The 21,583-nt window shown below is 32.1% G+C and overlaps 1 protein-coding gene across 1 annotated transcript; it reads right to left on the bottom strand.

Moving 5' to 3' along the window:
* Positions 1 to 13,914: 13,914 nt before the first annotated feature.
* On the bottom strand, positions 13,915 to 16,342 carry LOC125065279 (trypsin-3-like). The gene is made up of 4 exons (XM_047672808.1): positions 16,294 to 16,342; positions 15,693 to 15,891; positions 15,236 to 15,494; positions 13,915 to 14,484 (listed from the first exon to the last, which is right to left on the bottom strand). The coding sequence occupies exons 1-4, from the start codon at positions 16,325 to 16,327 to the stop codon at positions 14,185 to 14,187; spliced, it is 792 nt and encodes a 263-aa protein (XP_047528764.1). The 5' UTR covers positions 16,328 to 16,342; the 3' UTR covers positions 13,915 to 14,184.
* Between the last annotated feature and the right edge of the window lie 5,241 nt (positions 16,343 to 21,583).

The following is a 21,583-nucleotide window of genomic DNA, read 5'->3' as shown; positions in this document are numbered from 1 at the left end:
TTTTATAAATCTCTTAGTGAATAATGAAAAACTTCTGGGAAAATCCAAAAGTTTTCATGAATGAGGGAATATTGTGCTGCGCTATATTATGCCAAACTTGGCAAGAAGGAGATTATCATTTCTTAATATTAACAGGTAGGTACTTCGGACAAATAATTACTATAAGAACAGAAGGAAGTAATTCGTTGGTATCCATTGCACAAAGGGATATTAAAAAATGGTAAAAAACACACAAACACTCAAAATATACACTCCAAATAAACAGCAATTCTTAATTTCATAGAGTACTATGGTTCTCAAACATAATTTTAGAGGCATGGGAAGTGTTGGAAAAAAACATGTTCTAATGACGACACACAAGCTGCAGGAACGTCGCACGTGGCAATGGGCCTTCCGTTATTAGCATCAGGTAAATTTTTTTTATCACCGAATTATAAATGAATATTCTAGAGTTGTATCGGTCACGGTGAATCATGTTAAAATTCAATATGAAAATATTTAAATGTAAATTTGGTAGTTATATTATATTATCAATGGAACTTTTTGATACTTCGTAAAAATAAATAAATAATCATCGGTGCAGTTATAAACGTGTCTGAAGCGACGGTTACACTAATTGGACTAATATTTTATTTAAAATATATTTTTTGTCAAAGATAATTAATTAATATAAAAATAAAATGGATTTATTTCATAAGTTTATGTGTATATGAGTAGATAGCTTCGTTGAGGTGTATTTGTGTTTATATTATGGGTGTGTGTGTAATTAGGTGTGCTTTTTTTGGAATCCTAATTTGTGAATTGTTATTTTGCAAACCTCATCACTCCTGTGCTTATTTTTGGCAAACATTGAATCATAGGTAAAAAATACATTATAGGCGAGTTGATACACTGTTAGTACTGAAGTTAAAGCTATTATATAATTTCCTAAAACAAAATACAATTTATGGTATATATTCATTAGCATTTTGTTCACACTATATAAGAAAATTTTATGTTCAACTTACTAAGGTTGTAGTTACCAGGGTAAGGTAAGTTGATGGTGAAAGAGGTTCGCTACCATTTTAGTCGCTGGTCAAACGGTGGTCTGACGTTCAAGTTGATGCAGGCTCTTACTGGTGTGACTGCTTTGGTAAATACTCGTGTTAGATAGCGATACGGGAGACATCAATACCTTCCATGACGCGTTAGTGGACGTTAGTGTGGTTAACGCTGTGTTCGTCAGCGAGACCTCTTAGAAAGCGATGATTCTCTTACGATTCAGACCTCTCGGTGAAGAAGGCTCCCACGTAGCCATAGCTGGAGGATTATGGAGGAAGATCTGTACCGGTACCCTGGAGCATTCTCAAGGTACTGAATGCTTTATTAATCATTGTAACCGTCTGTGCATCATATCAAAAGATGTGTGAGGGATCACGTGACATGTCAATATATTAATAAAACCAATTTAATAAATTGATGCTTGATACTACTTCGAACTTCGTTTTAAAGGAGAGGATAGTTTTTTTTCATAGAGGTTAAGTATAATAATTATGATCCAATACCTGCAAAGTATTTATGCAAAAGTATTATACGAACTTATTTCACTTGTTTTGATTTCTACTTGTTTCCATATAAGTAGGAATATTTATTTATATTTCTCTTATTATACTTTTAAAGCGTTACGAGTGCAACATTCCAATGGTATTCCTTAATTTGTGGTCCTTTCTTTCTGCTTCCAGTTTTTTGCTTACTTTTAAGGGTGGCGGTGCGTTTTGTGAGTATTTTTTTTGTCGAATCTCCGATAAAAGACAACCCTAACGGGACATGCCGCCTTACACTTTTACGATGGCACAACGATCAGCTATCGACAAAGGCTACTTCGATATTATTCAATATATCAGATATTTTTATAATATAGTAGATTAATTGTTCAATAAATATTTGATTATATGTATATGAAAACCATATTTATTATTCAGGTACATTTAGAATGATTTAATTTAGTCTCAGAAATGGATGTTTTTATTTTTATGAATAAACATGAAATATTTGATAAACGAGTATCAATTATTTGATCTGATAATATCAAAGATTTACATTCAAAAAATGTTGACTAGCTGAATGTATGTATAAATGTAGTTAATTGCTTAATTATACACTTGTTTTGCAGCTATTATCGTATATCTCTATTTTTCTACTATAGATGACGCGCCCTCCTTTTTCCCATTCGCTACAGTGCAACGTAAGCTGCTTGTATGAGTTCTATTGCCACGCTCAGAGTGTCTATGTGGGCACGAACATTAACATGAATGACAAAAAAGATTCATGATCAAAGAAAATATGCTCTAACATATATTCCTGATCTCAAATAACGATGAAATTAGTTCTATGATCAATATTTTGCATTTCTTTTCTAATGAAGTAATAATCGTTATATGTAATTAAATTTTTCTGTTACAATTTAGACCTCTTGAGGGCCCTACATAGAATAAATGTAATATGATGATGTTACCACGCTTCATCATTTAGTATATCATTGGATGTTAAATATATTTGATTATATAAAGTATGCATCTAATAACGGTAGCAAATTATTTATAAAATAATAGTTAGGACATATTTTTTAATCGCCTAGTTATAGAAGTATAATTTGTTCAACATTACGATTGGCACCGTAATTTTTGTGGAACCATAATCATTCAATATGTCGTCAACTTTGAACTTGTTTTTGAAGTCGGTATTTTTTCTGGAACAGTGTTATAGTTGATAATTTTTATTGATAGAACATAAAAAATATAAATAGAGCAACTTCCCGATGACCCAATGTCGACGGCTACATTAATTAAACTGGCAGTGTACACCGAGCCATGGTGGACTCGAGACTAATGCTTGGGATGAACTTCCCGCACCCCGCACTTCTCCTCCCGAATACTAGTAGGGCGCGTCTTCGTGGATTGAATTGAAATGATTTATTAATAATATTTAAATATATCATTATAAAAAACATAATTATTTTTAATTATGATATGTATATAATTATTATTTAAGAAATTATTACTTTTATCAAGCAAACTTAGTTTTTTTATTATTTAGGGAACATTTCAATTATTATTTGTCTTTTTGTCTGTGTATATCATGCGAAAATATTGTAATAAAACATTTCAAAGGGATTATTAAATACGAATGAAATTAAATTTGGTAATATATATTAACAATAAACAAAAATCATGTATTGGTCTAAGTGTATGAAGTACAAGAATAACTATGTAACTTTAACCGCAACTTAATAGTTTTCAGGAAACGCTCCATCGGCTGTCGTATATCGGAACTCTGAAAATAGCACCAAAAGCTTACGAATAGTGATGTGATTGCCCTTCTATAGTTATTTCCAGACACTGTTTTCTACTATTTACGTTTAGTATATTTAATGGGAGTTCAGAAATTGGTGTATTGCTAGACAGAAAAATTATGTATATTATTCAATTTTGAAGATTGTGTCAGATCTGATAATTAAATAGTGTGACGAGTTCTAATCGTCATGACTAGAGTTCCTACCATGTACTATGAGATGATCCATTCTTGATTAGACTGAGTTTTATGAATGTTAGTAACTCATTATTAGTACTGCCAAATGTTAAGTGTTTTTAGATAATTTAGACTTTTAATTTGTCTCTTCGTTAGGTGCGTATTCGTTAGTTTGAAGTGAAGTCACTAGGATCGTATATGTTTTATTTAATATTTCATTGTATTACAATATTCTTGTTCAATAATATAAACCAGCATACACTATTGTCAGTTGTTTTTTTGTTTGCCAAAAAATACACAGCGTTTGAAAATCCAATACAATTTACCTTTATATTCGGAGTTTTTACCTATGCAGGGGCGCGCTTGCATCGATTCTACATTGTGTTTGAATAAAAGCGTACATTGAACTACAATACGACGAAGTGTCTACCTACCAACTTACTATACGAATTTTAATCGTTAGGAGAGTTAGATAAAATTTCAATACATTGAATGAATACGTCGTGCCTTAGCAGTGAGGCTGGCAGGAAAATGGGCCACCACAAGTGGGTATAACGGCCCGTAGACATAAAACTATTCCTTGTACTGTTAATGCGCTCTTAACTGTGTGATCTAAGATGTTATGTACCTCGTGCCTGTTACCTTGGCTCACTCACTGAACCAGAACGCTGTCCACTCGAAAGTTGTCTCTTGGCGGTAAAAATTTAAGCGGGTAATAAATACGGAGCCTTATCAACAGTAAAGTAATTACATATATATTTCAATTAACATCACAGAAGAGTAACTAAGTCCCGAACAGACCATGCAATTGACCTATGGTGTGACGTAAACAATCTGTTAGTTTAACGTCAAATAATGACATTGATACTATTGTGTTTAAAAAAACTTGGTGAATTGTTGTAAAACAAGTTAATTAGTTGGACCGTAGTGACAATAAGCAGTCGCCTCTGTCACCCGCTGGTAAGCGTAAACCGGTTTGATTTATTTGTTGTGTTTACAAAACATCTACTCTATCTTTAGAGAAGTCAGAGGATGTTATTGATATTTAACACGAGGATTGAAAATAATAGAGTTTTGATGAAATATAAAATATAATAGACCTTATTTAATATATAATAAAAACATGCTTTAAAATTAGTACCTAGTCTTAGCCTACTTACGATTGTAAAAATTATAAAAATAGATTAATTACAAAGTTTTATAGGCTGCGTACATAGTGATAAGTAAATTTTAATTACAGGCTTCGCTTGTGGCTGCCGGTAAAACGGAGTCTAAATAGGGCAGAGAAATGGGAAGCTACCTAATTGTAAATTAAAAAGTTCGCGGAGTTACGACACCACAGTCCACAATGACACCCCACTGGTTGAAGGGAGATCTCCACCCACCCTCCACTTCACCCGCCTCCCAGACGAGGAGGGCGCAGACACCCGTGGAAAGCGTGTGACATTTTGTTTTAAAATATTGTCCGCACGAATACATTCCGTGGGTCATTTTTAATCGCCTACCTGCTTTCTCTTTTTTTCGCGTCACAAACAAATGTCTGTGCTTGTGAAAACAATATTCTAAATCATAAACTTTCACGAAATTTGCTTAAAACTATACTCGACGACACGACTCTAGTTATCATACGATACTCTAAGATCTTAATTACCGTAGATAGCAAGCGCTAGCGCACGGGGCGTGAAAGCTCAATAAACGCGCACATTACCCTACTATTAGCTTCCACAGACTGTGTATAACAGGTTCCGTTTAGTTGTGATACTGCTTGTTCTCGAAACGAAGTCGAGGAAGTTGTTTTGTATGGGGTTGTTTAGCTAAGCGCACCAAATATTGTGGTGTCAAGGCCGTCTGCTTTCCTCCGGCATTCCGTTCCCGACGCCCACTGAGGAATATCTCACGCTCGTATTATGTAACATTTCGGTGGAGATTCAGTTACGATTGACTAACTCGATTCACCTGTTCATACAAACTAATAGTAGTGTATATCTTAATCATTTTTATTTTATAATTTGTTTGTAAAATATATGATAAATTATTTTTATATATGTTGAAATATTTAAAAAAAAAAATACGTATAAATGTCAGTGTGTTTTTTCTATTAATTTGAGTTGAATAAAGTGCTTATTTTTCGATTCGACGCGGTTTAATAATAAAGTCTGATAAATTATTCATATCAAGGTCAATCAGTTCTGTGTTAGAGAATTATAATATTACACAATAAATACCGGAAAACTACGATGATATTATTACGGTCAATTTTTTTTTTGTAATACATTCCATTTACGTACATTTGTCATAAATTTTAGATTTGGTACCAATACGTAGATACGTATGTATTAATCGTTAAAGCAAAAATCTGAGTGTTCAAAGCATTACTCAATAATAGTAAAACACTGTAGTTGCAGCAAATTCCATTGTTTGCTCTTGTTAAATCAATACAGTCGGGCAATATACTCACACCACTCGATTCGCTTATAATTCCAGATTCATAGCGGCGGCTTATTTCTCATAAAAAGTTGTTCCCTTCAAATGTAGTAATTTCGCAAGGAGGGTGGCGCCCCATCCACCGAACCATTTGGGCTGGCCTTTTAACGCCGGAGATATTGTCTATTTAGTTAGATCTGTATTTACTCCTCTAAGTAAGGTTTGAAGTGAAACCTCGCTATCGGAGGCGATCCCGGCACTAGTTTTTTTTCTAAATGTTAGAAGTTAAATCTCTTAAAAATCTTGTGTATGTGTGTGTGTATGACTTGTTGCTGTTAAATGACTGTATCCGTTGATTTTTTTTATTTGATGCAAAAATATGCATTGATAAATAGAAGTCTATTGTAATGCTCAACAAAAAATTTAATATTGTTTTTAAATGGTATATTTATATATTATAGTAGCCAGTAATTGTTAGCGATGTTCTCGTCACATTCCTACGTTACCTTAATGTATCGTTCTCTATATCTACAAAAACATCACTGTTTTTTAGAACGCGCGTCCCGCCAAAACCGTTGAATATTTTGACATGAAATTTGTACCATTATATTCAGCGCGTTTCAGATAAGGTTTTTGGCTAAACATTATCATACAGTATAATTCAACGTGTAACGTAACCATAGCAACGCGTGGTCAGATCTGCTAGTGATATTTAAAATTAAGCACCTAAATTTTCGCAAAGACTAATTGACCAACTACAGACCGAAGTTCCTAATACTTAATAATACCCAATTGTTAATGATTGTTAGGTAAATCTGCTTATGAAAATGCTAATTGCTATGGAATACAACTATGTAAACGTTTTCTTAACAAGCTTGTTTGTTTCATTACAAAATGAAGCAATAATTTAAAACGGTCGTTATTAACTTTTTAAATCTGTCCGGAGGCCGGTAATACGTTATTGATATTTGTGAACGGGCTGGATAATAATATTTGTGTATAATTTACCATTATTTGTTGACCCGTCTTGCTTTTCGCTGTTCAACTTAATAGGACGATATAAAGATTTTTTATAAGAATCGAGGGATCGTATTATGCTGGTGGTAGTGTATTGGTGTCTACAATAGGTGGAGAGGGTCACGTCACAATGAGCCAGCCGCATAATTGTTAAACTGAACGAGGGTTGAACGACTTGTCAACTGTTTCATAGAACAAATGTACGAAAAAAATATTTTGCCGTTTATTAAAAATGCTTCACATCAATATTTAAATATTTGGATTTGAAATATAATTACAGAAAAGTATAATTGTCTTTAGTTCTTTTTTAGTCTTATAGTTACAAATATAGGAGTCAATTTAATATTACGGAATTATTATTTGAGATATTATTGTTGAATATAAGCGTTGAAAGCTCGATTAAATATGCCATATTTTTCTGTCATTGTGCGCCATCTAGTTGATTTATTTATAAACAGTTGTAGAACCTTGTGGCACCAAGTGTACAGGATGAGCACATTTACCTTATCAGCTCTATCGATATCTATTTCTTGACGTCACCACTACGCAATAATCAATCCTCGTGTTCATTGATAATATTATTTCCCCTCGTTAATATTTATAGGGCAATAAAATTTCTTGTTTTATAAATATTGTCTGGAAATAAATTAACTAATATTAATTTGTAATTAAAAAAATAATTTTCTACTATACCAACATATATGTTGTTTATATATTTTGGCCTATTTTTCAATCTGTGGTTCTGTTAGCGATGTAAAGGTGAATCATAAACAATAAATAAAGAGGTAGCATAGTTTTAAACAATAGACTTGCAATTACAATAAACACGTTATAATAAACTTCATGGTAACCTTTCTAAAGCGTGAATGAGGTAAGTGGTCTGATACCGATCACTAACTGCCGCGCAACAATACACTTCATCCCTTATTAATTATTTGATTGTAGGCATAAAGGATGCCGTAATCGTCAGAATAATAATATCATCGCACCGCATAAAGAACCCCAAGTAGCGACAACACAAGCGTAAAAATGACACGACGGGCCGCCAATATGTTTGTGTGTATTAGATTAGATTTATTCGACTGGGTCACGCACACATACGAAGCGCTACCCCGAAATGGGGTGTGCATCGATGTGGGGGCGACACTACTACAAGCTTAAAGCTGCCACCGCCCGCCAGATGGTCACGCACACACGCACACTACGAAAGGGAAAGCTACACTGTGTAAACAAATCGCGGGAGCGAGTGCCGTCCCTCTCGGTTACAAAGCCGGTGTGTGTCACATGATTGTGTGCTGTCGACACGATCCGACGTAGATTGTTCTGTGAAATTGCCAGGTAATAGGCCGAGGGACTATAGTATTACACATACTTATTGGTGGGTTTAGGCGCTCAATGGCCTAATCGAATTGAATATTGGCGACACATCAGTGATGCTTGACTTTCAAATTAATATGAAGGAGCGCCTTTCTGGAGATTAATTATCTGATAAATATTGATTCCATAAAAAAAATGCACTCATATGCAAAAAATTGAATATTTGCTACTATGCAAATTATAGGTAGTTCATTAGTCACCGTTGAATTTAAACATAATCAGCTTGTATGCGATATTAAAATATATATTTTTAGATTTATTTATAATAAGCCAAGATCTTGCCTAAACATGCTTAAATAATGCGTTAAAATTCCACGATCCAAGAATGTATTTTGTAACGGTCTTGACCGGTGTGGTGGCTGCACTGGCGCTATGTAATGTTTAGGGCGAGCACAGACGTTTAGTCATAAACACATTGCAACAGTTGATAATAAAGCTAGGCAAGTAAAATAATTACAATACCAAACCATATTGTATTGTATTACACCACTACCAATATTGTATTACACTAGTAATATTCGCAGGTACACGGTGCGGAGTTTTTTTTAATAAATATGCAAATTAATATATAAAGATGCAAGATGCGAGATATCCCTATGGATACAACTCGTGGATTTCGTGAAATTCATTTACATAAGCACTACTGAGTTTAATGTGCTTAATTTGTGCGCAAAACAGTGGAAAACATCATACAACACACAAACTCAGTAGGTACATCCAAAGCATTGTTTAGAGGTAGTTAAGTCTTTTGACCAGTGTATCATTTATGGGTATTTCGTTATTTCACTTAAGCCCGAAAATCAATATCATTGCTCTTAAAAATTGATTCAAATATGATAAAACTGAATGAAAATTCCTCAATCATACATAGCTGAAACGTACAAAAATCTAGCAAAATATTGTACAAATACTCGTATTTGTTAGCTGTCATTTATTGTCTCTAGTATTTACTGGGTTATGAGAGATGGATTTGCTAACGGTCCTACTATAAATAATCTATGTTATTTGATTTATTAATAAAATATTATAGTAGTTCCCAGTGTGATGTCAAAACTGGTTGAGGTTATTAAAATACTTAGGTTCTATAAAATTTCTGTTTTGTACTGCAGATTAGAAGAAATCAAACACGCACATTAATTAATCGTAGTATTAGTTACCAAGAAGTATCAGTCGAGTAGAAGTCCATTGTCGATGCACTTTTGTCACTTCAAGTTCATTGATGTTTTTCCAAATCCAAATTTTGTAACAAACGGAATTTAGTTGAAACAAGGAAGCAATTATCCATTATTTATTAATACACGTTTTCTTTTGATTTGTTACATTGATCGAAGCGTAAATGCGCCATACTACCGAATATGTAATACTCCATGAATGAAATCAAACACTTTTGCACGTGCATCGGCACTCAGATATTAATTATCATATACTTTCAGTAGGAGAAAGATATTGTATTCTGCCTGGAACTGTCAGTGAAAAATATAATATAATTATAACTGTTATAGCAAATTATAATCAGAGAGTCATCTTTATTCCATTTGTTGACAATCTAAAATTATATCTGCTTAAAATTAAATTACTTTGTATTAAGACTGTCTTATATCAATCATTCAAAATTCAAATAAATTGTGCTTTAGGATGGTCACAACCAATATTTTTGGATTCAGAGCGAGTATGATCTTAATTAAAAATTATGAGACTATTTCAGACATTATAAGCCTATTTGTTATATGACCGAATAATATATTCGGTATATTATAGTATATTATAAGCCTAGTATATTATAAGCCTATGTGTTATATGACCGAATAATATATTCGGTCATATAACAAATAGGCTTATAATTTTTTTCTCATAATATCTTTTACATAGTCATATTATATTTCTCGAAGTTTCTTTTAGAAAAAGGTATATATATACCTTTTTATGTAGTGCAATAATCGTTAAAGTTGCCCGACATCAAATCAATTTAAAATATACTTTATTCAAGTAGGCTTTTATGAGCACTTTGAAATCGTCACTTTACAGTTACAAATGTTAAGCTGTTTTTTTATTTTGGGATTGAGTATTTCACCGAACCGACAAGAATTAAGTAATTACTCTTTTCTACATTTACATATGATATAAAAATATCAATCATATACAATTAAAATATTATATATCCTGCCGGAGAGTCAACAAATACTAACTCAACTTTTATGATCTTTATAATCTTGTATTGAGTAATATGCGTTGTTTTTTTTAACACACGATTAAAGTTTATGAATTGGCAAAGTTAAAAATATCTCTGGTATTTTATTGTAGAAACGAATAAATTGTCCCAGGAAAGATTTATTGATTTTGCGTAGTAAGAAACTTGGCGTTATAAGCTTATCCTTACTTATCGTGTTTATACAATGATTATCACTTATTCTGTCAAAATGATCAACGTTATTGTGAATATACATAAAATTGCTGTAAATATTTTGTGATGCAACTGAACGTATGCTTACATTGTTAAAAACATTCCGAAGGTAGTCTTAAGCTTCAAGATTATAAATTGACCGGACAGTTCTTTTGTAAAGTGAAAACAGATTAAATATTCGTGGTGTTACCCCAAAATAATAAGGCTTTAAGAATTGATACTGTGATTGAAATTGGCAAACTTTTCCAACCGCGTATACTGTGGAGATGAGTCTTCCTGTCAGGGACGATAAATAACCATTACATTGAAGTTTCGAATCCTATGTGATTTCTAAAAACACAATAGCATCGGTTAAACCAAGATCATTATTGTTTAACGCAATTTTATAATGTTGTTTTCTAAAATTAACTAAAACTAAAACAATACAATTCGTTTTTAGGCATTCAAATTTAAATTATTTGTGTGTTAAAATCATGTGATAATGAACTGGTTCGAAATAAGTAGGGTTCTATTCTCATAACTTTAAAAATTAATGAAGTATCTTCAGCAAACAATACAGTATCATAAATACCTTTAACTTAATATTAAAAATTACTACTATAAAGATTGAGGATGATTAATACTTGAAATAGAAAAGGACTAAAAGTTGATCCTAGTGGAACACCCATTTTTAGTGCTGATTCAGAAGACTTTATTTTATTATTGGATACTTTTTGAACACTTTTTTGTAATATTACATTAGATGATTATATAATATTAGAAGAAATATAATTTTATATATAAGATGAATTAAATTTTTTTTAAATGTTTTATATATAAAGTATGATGTCTGGATGAGTGTATGCCTCCGTAGACATTACTGAGGCCTTACATTTTATTGTATACAGTTGCTAAATGTGTATTTTATTTGAAAAAAAGTTCTAGGAACATGGAACTTGAATTCAGGAAAAGACCTCGATAAGATAAAGGCGATTATAACCGTCACCCAATGATTGCGCTTTTTGAACTGAACCAATTATCCCTTTCTTGGGATATTTTACTATGGTATATTGCTGTCATTTTTATTTTTAAATCTATCACAACTTTAGAAACAGATTGACATTGGAATTATGAAAAAAAAAACAATTTATTTTGTAGTTTATATCTTTTTTAATTTCGACGTGGTTATCTTACAACAGTCAACACTACCTATATATTTAACAACTTAAAACGAGTAACATTTTGAAAAACGCCGTGCCACTTTATTATCTTATCTTTTAAGTCATTTAACTATCAACGAATTTGAACTGGCTTTAGTACCTATACGGTTAATATGTTAAAATACCTATAAGCATTTTCGAAGACTATTCATTCGTATATTTTAATGGTTATGACATTTTCATTGAAATCCATCTTCTAGTAGGAGACAATTACAAATATTCTTTTAAAATAAAGTGTTTTTTTTAATTTACTTGGTTGTAGGTCTTTGTGCAGGCCCATCTGGGTAGGTACCACCTACTCATCAGATATTCTACCGCCAAACAATAGTACTCAATAATGTTGTGTTTCGGTTTGAAAGGTGAGTGAGCCAGTGTAACTACAGACACAAGGCACATAACATCTTAGTTCCCAAGGTTGGTGGTAGATTGACGATGTAAGGAATAATTAATATTTCTAACAGCACCATTGACTATGGGCGGTGGTGACCACTTACCACCAGGTGGCCCATAATATAATAACCTATGCCATAAAAAAATCTTGCCTTTAATATTATGGACATTTGAAAATAAACATTTTACTGAGACTAAATTGCAAGCAGTTTATTTACAATTTTTGTTTGAGTTGATATAAATTTCCAATTACGTATAAAATCTCAGCGTAAAACTCATTATGGGATAGTTATTTAAGAAAATATACCAAATTGGGTTTACACTGGTAAAATACAAACTAGGATGATATGTCCAAATATTTCAATTCAAAATTTTATGCGTATTATACGTATCAGTATGATACGCATAAAATTTTGTACATATATAATATTTAGGCCATTAGTAGTCGATGGTTTTGTTAACATCTTATTTATAATCCTGACACAGAACAAGTTTTAATTCAATATGATAACATGTATTAATTCACCGTGCACCTGTTTAATTGTTAAAACATCATTCAAGGGACGGGATTTGATACTAAATCAGATAATAATAATCGAATCTCCTCCAGATTTAAATGAAGTGATCAATCAGGGTGACAGTGCTCGTTGACAGGAGGGATTAAAAGAATCAAGTGCCGATTTTTTAAATATTAAATGTACTTATATTCTACGTGAATGAAATGTTATATGATGTGTAACAATTTGTATATTGAATATGAATTTAACTTGTTCAATATTAAATAAATTTTATTTTGTAATTTATATAATAGTCATAACAGGATCCTTATTTTTTATATTAATAATTATTTTTTAACTGTCAACACATAATATGTTATCACAAAACGTATATGAAGAGTGAGTTTCTCCAATGGGAGTGGAAGATAAAATCCGAAACTGCAATTTTACTTTTCATCAAAATTTGTTCCCAGACTTCTCTGAACATTTTTTTGATATTCGTTGTAGTTTGAAATGTCGTTATTTTCGCTCGCCTGAAAATCACCCTGTATACACAATTATATTTTCCTCAAACAGTTAAAAGCAATTTGCCACTAAAACTGAATTGCAGAAAAGCTATTAATTATTAAAAAATATTCCTCTAGATTATTTAGCTATTGTCTATTCTTACTTTAATAAATAGTTACTGGTTTCAATAAAAGTTCTCTATAAAATCAATCGATTCCTTCCTTACACTAGGGAGTTGTTCTCTTGGGTAGATTGTATCTTTATCGACGTTTACCGGCAACTCAACCCACGATGTAAAACGCTGATAAGGTGTTTAACTGCTCCTGCGTTACTATAACTGTCAGAAATTAAAACTTTAATTATAATACTATAACGATCTTTCAACAAATGATTTCAAAGTTCTTCTTTTTAAATTCTTACTATGTAGTAGCTTTAGCTTAATATATTATAATCTGTAGGTATATAGAATATCTTAAGGAGTATATGGGAGCGATAATCAAACCTTCTAGTGTAGTGATAAGACATTTTATTGTGAACATATTTTTCTGACAATTCAGTATAGTTATTTAATAATAATTATTATAAAATACGAAAGCACACATTTAAATAGGCTAATCGATGTGAAGCACATCTATTGGCACCATAAGAAATACTGACCATTTCTTACATCATAGGTAAATGGGATGCCAACCATAGAATTAACATTTTACGACAATGGATTTGCTTCTGTAATTACACTGGCTCACTCACTTTCATAATCCGAATAATTGATGAGTTAGTGACACCTATCGAGACAAAAGACTCACGATCTGTAGACTTACTATATTACTTATGTACGTATAAAACACACTGTATAAATTAATATTTATATCAACACTAATTTGTTGATTATCCACGCATAATAATTAGATACCCGAGTGTATACACCGGGGTAGGTACTGTTGGCGCATTCTTCACCCCATGATACAATACCAATCAAGCTTTTATCAACCACTAACGGCCCGCCAGAATCGCCTTGACATGCGTCTCTTGGGGGGTTATTTGCAGAAGCGCATATCATTCCCGATGAAATTCTAGCGATCCTACGGTAGGCGCGCGAACACGCTTCTTGGGAGACGATATCCACGTTGGCAGCGAGTAGCGTAGAAGATGGTGAGCCACCATACTGAAAAATATTTAATTTATTAGGGAATTGATATGAATATACATGGTATATATATATATTCATATCAATTATAAATATAATATATTGCTATCCCTATTCGGTAGCTTTTAGCATAGCATTAGCATTAGCAGCCTGTAAATTTTCCCACTGCTGGGATAAAGGCCTCCTCTCCCTTTGAGGAGAATTTTTGGAGCATATTCCACCACGCTGCTCCAATGCGCGGTGGCGGAATACACATGTGGCAGAATTTCGTTGAAATTAGACGCATGCAGGTTTCCTCACGATGATTTCGTTCACCGCCGAGCACGAGATGAATTATAAACACAAATTAAGCACATGAAAATTCAGTGGTGCCTGCCTGGGTTTGAACCTGAAATCATCGGTTAAGATGCACGCGTTCTAACCACTGGGACATCTCGGCTCTCATTCGGTAGCTTAGTAAATCTTAACTGATAATTGCCCTATCGAACCCAGGCAAGCATCAATGAATTTTCATTTGCTCAAGTTGTTTTTGTAATTCATATCGTGTTCGGCAGTGAAGGAAAACCTAGTGAACCTCGAAACCTGCACGTATCTCGGAAAATCTATCACATGCGAATTCGCCGACCAAAATTGGAGTAGCGTATTGGGATAAGGCCCAAAGAATTCTACTCGAAAGGAGGCCGACAGCAGGAAAAGTTATTTACTATTTACATTGCAATTAAATTACATATATTTATTACTATTAACTAATTAAATTATATTTTCTAACCGATGTTACTCCAAATCCTGATACTAATGCAGTTTTTCCAATTGGAATATTAAAATTGGGTTCGGCGATGAATACTGCGTCGACATTATTTCCGAAACTTATTTTAGTGGCCGTCACGAGCATTGCTATGTCATGTTCTAGTGTAATTACTGAATATTCCTCATGAACATAAACTTTGGATATTTCGTATGTATCGCCTCCGGACAGTCTGTTAGAGCTCCCAACCGTAATCCTAAGTGACGATGGATCGTACTCTATCCTGAAATATACAAAACAAAAATCATTAGGGCGTGTCGTAATTCTGCATCTGCTTCTTTATCATGTACTGACTATCTGATCAAATAAAATCTATCTAGTACGTATTTACTATTAAATTGTTTATGTAAATTGATATGTAAGAAAAAAAAATGGTTTTTATAATAAAGTTATGATCAATTTAAAAATAAAATATGATTACGTTTTAACACAATGTCCTGCTGTAAGCGCTGCTCTGGTTGTTATAACGGCGGCTCCACATGTGTAACTCCAACCCGCACTGGATTTTCTACGTACAGCCGCGTGATATGGGACTTCGCTTATATCAATTATAAAGCCATTCACGATACGATTTGATCGATCCGATTCTGTTACCGGCGATGACGTGGCAAAGCTAGAAACTGAACTGATTGTTAATAAAGAAAATGTATATTTTGATAAAATAAGTGTATCTAACACTATCTGAAATAAAATAAAATATAAAACAGGCAATAATAATATATTTCATATGATTTGACTATGATGTCCTTCAGACAGATTAGGCGGCCATCTTAAGAGTGCCTACCCAATGACATACATATAAGTAAGTATATGTGACGTAGGACCTCCAGATCTGCGCCTTTATTAGCTACGTGGCATACTAACGTGGCAGTCGAGACCTATTTAGGCCATTCATTGTATTAATACATTTAATATATACTATTTATCCATCGAAACATAGATTGTATCAAATTCCCTTAAATAATATATAAACAAATAGGTGCGTGTATATTAAAATAATGTTAATTTCGAACGCTACTTACCGAAAAACAATAATATCACAAATAGTGCACTCATTGTTACTGAGATGAATAAAACTAAATAGACAACTCAGATCTTTAAATAAGTCTGATAAAATTTATCAATCGTACGAATTTTAGTATCTCATCATATCTCTATAATAGATAGATTCTTAAGTTTGTCTCGATTGTTATTTTGTTAAAATTTTACAGTTATTTCAAACAATATAAAATATAAAAAAAATCCATTTTTATACCATGGTTTATACCATATCTCACAAAATATTACACGCTATTAAATAAGCTGTAAATTACTATTGTTAAATAAAGGAAATTTTTCGAAGGATTACAGAAAAAGCTGTTACCCGCCCGCTTCCTCAAAAAATGATATTGTTATCTACGGACGATTCCGCGTCGATTGGTCATAGTCTTATGACGATATGTTTAGTAGTATTCACGTGATTGACGCACAAAGAAAAAAGGCAGAGAAAAAACCTTACAGTAGTCGCATATGATATACAACAACAACTAACATCTCACCTTGTATTGGTAATAAGGAATATTAACATTATATCCTCTCGGAAAGCGGGTTGACATCTGACAGCCAACTCTAGCGGAGCGCGCTTATTGGTCAAATCAAATAGCGCGCGCTTCCCCGGCTTCCTATTACACATTTCCGTCCCTTTTCTCGAAATCGCTTCCACAGTGAGAAACAAGTGGAAAAAAATACATATAAATATGTCAAGTATCCGAGTAGCAAGCAACAATTAAAATAAAACTTACATAATTTAGCTGTTTATTGTGCCACATTATTGTTGCATATTATCTCAAATTATTTTGTTAAAATGAATACAGTGACAACTCCATCGGTTGTTTGTTGGTGTTTATTCCCGCTGGGAGAAAGCTGTTTTTGTACAGTAAGATAGCTTACGAGCCATGATTAATTTAAATATTTGTATGTTTATGTCCTTATAATTAAAAAAAAAATAACATCTTCAAGTACTTCCATATTAACCGTGTGTATAAAATATATATTAGTATTGGCTTTACCCGTAGAAGTCGTTCAAGATTAATTATTTAAAAAATGATTTGCCTTCATTCAAATGTCGAATCAATGAAGACTGAATGAATGAAAGAAATCGATGTACTTTACAAAAAGTAAGGTTATAATCAAATTAAACTGTGTGTATTTGATTTTAATGTTCACATGTATGGGGTTATGTGTAGTTAATTATTTCAGTCTGTACGTCGGTTTTCCCATGCGTTATCTTGATACCGAGTTATTCATTTGGAAATAACGTTGAACTTATCTTGACTTTGTCAACAGTACTAATATAAATAACGTGAAATATTCATATATAACGTTAATAATCGACATTCGTCGAGTATATTGTGCATGTATTGTACCTACATTTATAACTGATAAGATGACAAATAAAACTGTATTATTATTTTTGGTCATTAAACATTAAGTAATAATCGTTCAAATCAAAAGAAATAAAGTCATAAAGATATTATTGTTCATTAAGTGTTGCCATAATGCAGTAGTAATATGGTCTCACAAATAAGTGAATTTTGGGTTATTACTTAATTTGCAGTAAAATACAAAAGGAGCAAATTAAATTAATATCTTTTTAATATAGTACATTTGTTATGGACGATGTTTTATTGGTAATTAAATCGATGTCTCATTTCCGAATATATGAATGAAAATGTTAAGGCAATCGTATCTCAATCTGATTTGAGCGATATTTAAAGATGAAATGATTGATTCATTTGTTAATGAGAAAAATATTACGTAAATTAAGTTATAAATTTATAATTGTACTTAAAACTATTAAAATTAAACATTATACTTAAAATTAAACATTAATTTTACGCTAAAACGAAACTGACTTTATAAATTCTGTTACACGCGCAGATAATTTTTATTGCTTTAAATGACTCCTCAGTTCAATGAAATATTTACAACTAAGACTTATATACTATACTATAATATTTAACAGGTTTCATTAAGTTTCTTAAATATATAGATGGATTAACTTCGTGTAGGTTTTGAGGCAATGCTTGTAACGCCATCTATTGACCCGTAAGTAAACCTTTTTATGGTAGCCTTTCTTATCTGTGTGTATTCTTGCTATCGACATATTGGTTTATTAATTTTTACACGTGTATTTTTATGCCAATTACGTAAGTTTAATAGAGATTTTATTACAAGGATATCGTTAGTACCTACGTAACTGATAAATAGTAGTTAGTACATACCAATGAATATTCGCTGACGATTTTCCGCGTTTCTGTCGGATATCATTGTTTCAGGAAATTACGTAAACATTTTTTTATTTTAAAATTATTAAAAAGTATTAATTATTTTGTTTTATGATAACTTTATATTTTAAGATGAAACACCTTTTTGACTTGATCATTTCAATAAAAACTGTTGGAATATATCACATTTTATATTTTGATATTTAGATCATAACTTGTTAAGTTAAACAAATTAGGCACTATGAGAAAAAAACACGTTCTGACATGAGATAATACGGTTATTGGGTAAGATAAGATAGCGCTAGTTAAATCAATGGGAAGGCGGGTTCATGGGAGTTGCGCCCACGCAGCGCGCATTCCGGTGGGAGCCAAAGACCTTTCGTTTCCTGGATCACACACTACGAAATGGTCCATTATTCGAGACATTTCTAACGAATGATCTAATTTTAATGAGAAGCTATGTCCTCGACGCATTATACATTGTTAGTAAGATTATTAACAATGTAGATATGTTTGAACAATCATAAAAAAAAAACTTATTTTCATCGTTTGCCTGTTTATGATTTTTTGTCGCGAAAATGAATTAAGATATATTAAGTTGCTGCAGAAATAGGTCCGTTTCTAAAATAGCATTTTAATCAGAGTTATTTTCTTTATAGCATGCAAACAGCGGTGATTAACAATGGATATGCAAAAGATAAACTTTCCTCAACATATTTGTGGTAAAAACTATTAAAGGCGCCATTTATTGCTATATTGCACGCAAGTGTAGTAACTTATACGACATGATTTCGAAGGTTCTTATTACTATTCAAAAGCTAATGTATACGTATGATTAAAAAACACATTTTATTTAAACGCTTGTATTAAAACGTTGACTGTCGATGGATAACTGATTACTTCCTGGTTTATAATCTTCATAAACACAAAATGACAACATTGAACCAAGGATTTTATAATTCGTTACAAAACATTTCGAAATTAACTTATTGGGAAAACGCAGTAACAATTTTATCCATCGATTTCGTTTTATCTAAGAGTGTGCATGATAACGATGTGGTTATGTACATTGTATTGTGCAACGATAAGAGATTGTCATTGCAATATTACATACGGTAGGAAACAAATTCTAGATGTTGAATATTTAATGCGTTTACTTAAATATTCGTTGGAAATAAACTTTAGTAGTAAACATTATAAGTATAATACTACCTTTCTAAAATGCCATTCCTTTATCTGGAACACGGGAAGAGGCTGATGTTGGTATCGAAGTATGTCTCAGTTTTATTTTCTATCGTAAAGCAGAGAGTTTCGCGTCGACGGCGTTCAACCGTGAAGGACGGTTTCATATCGTTCGCTCTGATTTGACGTCTGACTCCCAACCGCTAAAAAGTGTGGTTCAAGTGATAACAATTTAAACGTTACGAAAACAAAACATACAAATTTAGGAGGTTATTATATTACCAATGGATATAAAAATTATACATAAGTAATTAAAGGTCATTGATGCAGAACAGAGCAAGCAATTTAGTGTTTTTTTACTGTACCGATAGACGTGAGATTAATATTTATTTAAAGATTTAATTGAATACGTATTACAATGACTTATATATTAATAAATAGTGAATATAAACGTAACTAGCGTCTCATTAACAGCATCGACAGGTGATGCTCACAAGAGCGGTTGACTTAGACCAAACAAAAATCGAGGTGTCAAATGTCTAACGAATTATTTTTGGTATCACTGCAACACTTAAATAGACAATTTATTGGACTATATAATATTGCTTATATTTCCTTTTTTTTTAAACGACTCTATAGTGATCCCCGTACTAGACGAATATTGTTATACCTGAGCTGTAATTGTCAATAACTGTTTTCGTAATCTGGAGATTTGATTGCTAATCTGTTATATTTTTATTTACCCGACGTAACCGTCAGATTTATTAAAGTTTTAATTAATAGTGATTTATTTATGCCATTTTTTTGATTCAATTTTTGTGCCATAAGATTTGATGGGACAGAACACAGAACTCAACCCAATGCGAATGCATTAATCCAGACAAGCACTTTCTTTAAATTATTAAATACGTATTTATAAATTGTTTCCGTGTGCATTACGATGAAGAATATAGGAAACCAGTAGACGAGCAACGTCAGTTTTATAAACGAAATAAGTAAAAATATTTACTTAAACAATTAATTAATTATTTAATATGCTGTTTGATTTGTTACTTTTCCTACATAAAATAAGCTTAGCTGTGCTTCTCTCGTGTTATAAATTAACCAGAAGATAAATTACTAGTTTCATTAAAATTGTTCTATTTATCTTTCGTAGGATACTTATTCTACATACGAGAGCGCCTGTTCTGAGAAGTGACGAGGAATCAGAGAGCAGTTACTCGTTTATAAGGATTGCAATAGATACTTGTATTATTATTTATCTACGGTTAAATTTTGTGTACCTGCATTAAAGTCAACAAGAACGAAACGTGTCAGCTCTTGCTTGAATCAGGGTATAATATTGACTAACTCGTACCAAAATAAATAGTTTGATTTTCTTTTGGAGCTTAAATCGGTAGTAATCTGTGTCAACAATAATCTTTACGGACTTGCTTAAAATTCTAATTAAAAGCCTTCAGTGTAAATTTTATTTGAATATTGATCAAAGTTGATCTTAGGAATATTAAGATTAAGGCATAATTACTTCGCCGTTTGTTTTAATTGTAAGAGTGAATTTTATATTTAGCACTTCAGTGGCTACAATTTACATATAGAATAAAGATTTTCACGTGAAACTGAGAATCTTAGTAAATTATTCGAGCCACTGGAGCGGCGATTTCCTATTTATGGCTCCCCGCTATTGTGCCTTTATTTGTATCAAGGTAGCAAGCGTAAAGAAATACGTGTTAGACAACTTTTTAAAAACCTCTGTTAATGTGATATTCCGCGAAACAAAATATACGAAGTGACGTGTGAGATAGACAATGGTATGATATGCCAAATGTTATTTGTTTTGACAATATTCTTTTTAATTTACCTGTGT

Source organism: Vanessa atalanta, chromosome 7 (assembly GCF_905147765.1).
Source record: "Vanessa atalanta chromosome 7, ilVanAtal1.2, whole genome shotgun sequence".
Lineage (NCBI taxonomy): Eukaryota > Metazoa > Arthropoda > Insecta > Lepidoptera > Nymphalidae > Vanessa > Vanessa atalanta.
The sequence above is the reverse complement of the archived record's forward strand: the minus strand, read 5'-3'. Positions and strand labels throughout refer to the sequence as shown.

Excerpts from the sequence above, each read along its gene's own strand:
- LOC125065279 (XM_047672808.1), bottom strand. The coding sequence starts at position 16,327 with ATGAGTGCACTATTTGTGATATTATTGTTTTTCG. Across the intron at positions 15,892-16,293 it reads TGTGATATTATTGTTTTTCG|TTTCTAGCTTTGCCACGTCA; the intron begins GTAAGTAGCGTT and ends CAATCAGTTCAG. Across the intron at positions 15,495-15,692 it reads GCAGGACATTGTGTTAAAAC|GATAGAGTACGATCCATCGT; the intron begins GTAATCATATTT and ends TGTATATTTCAG.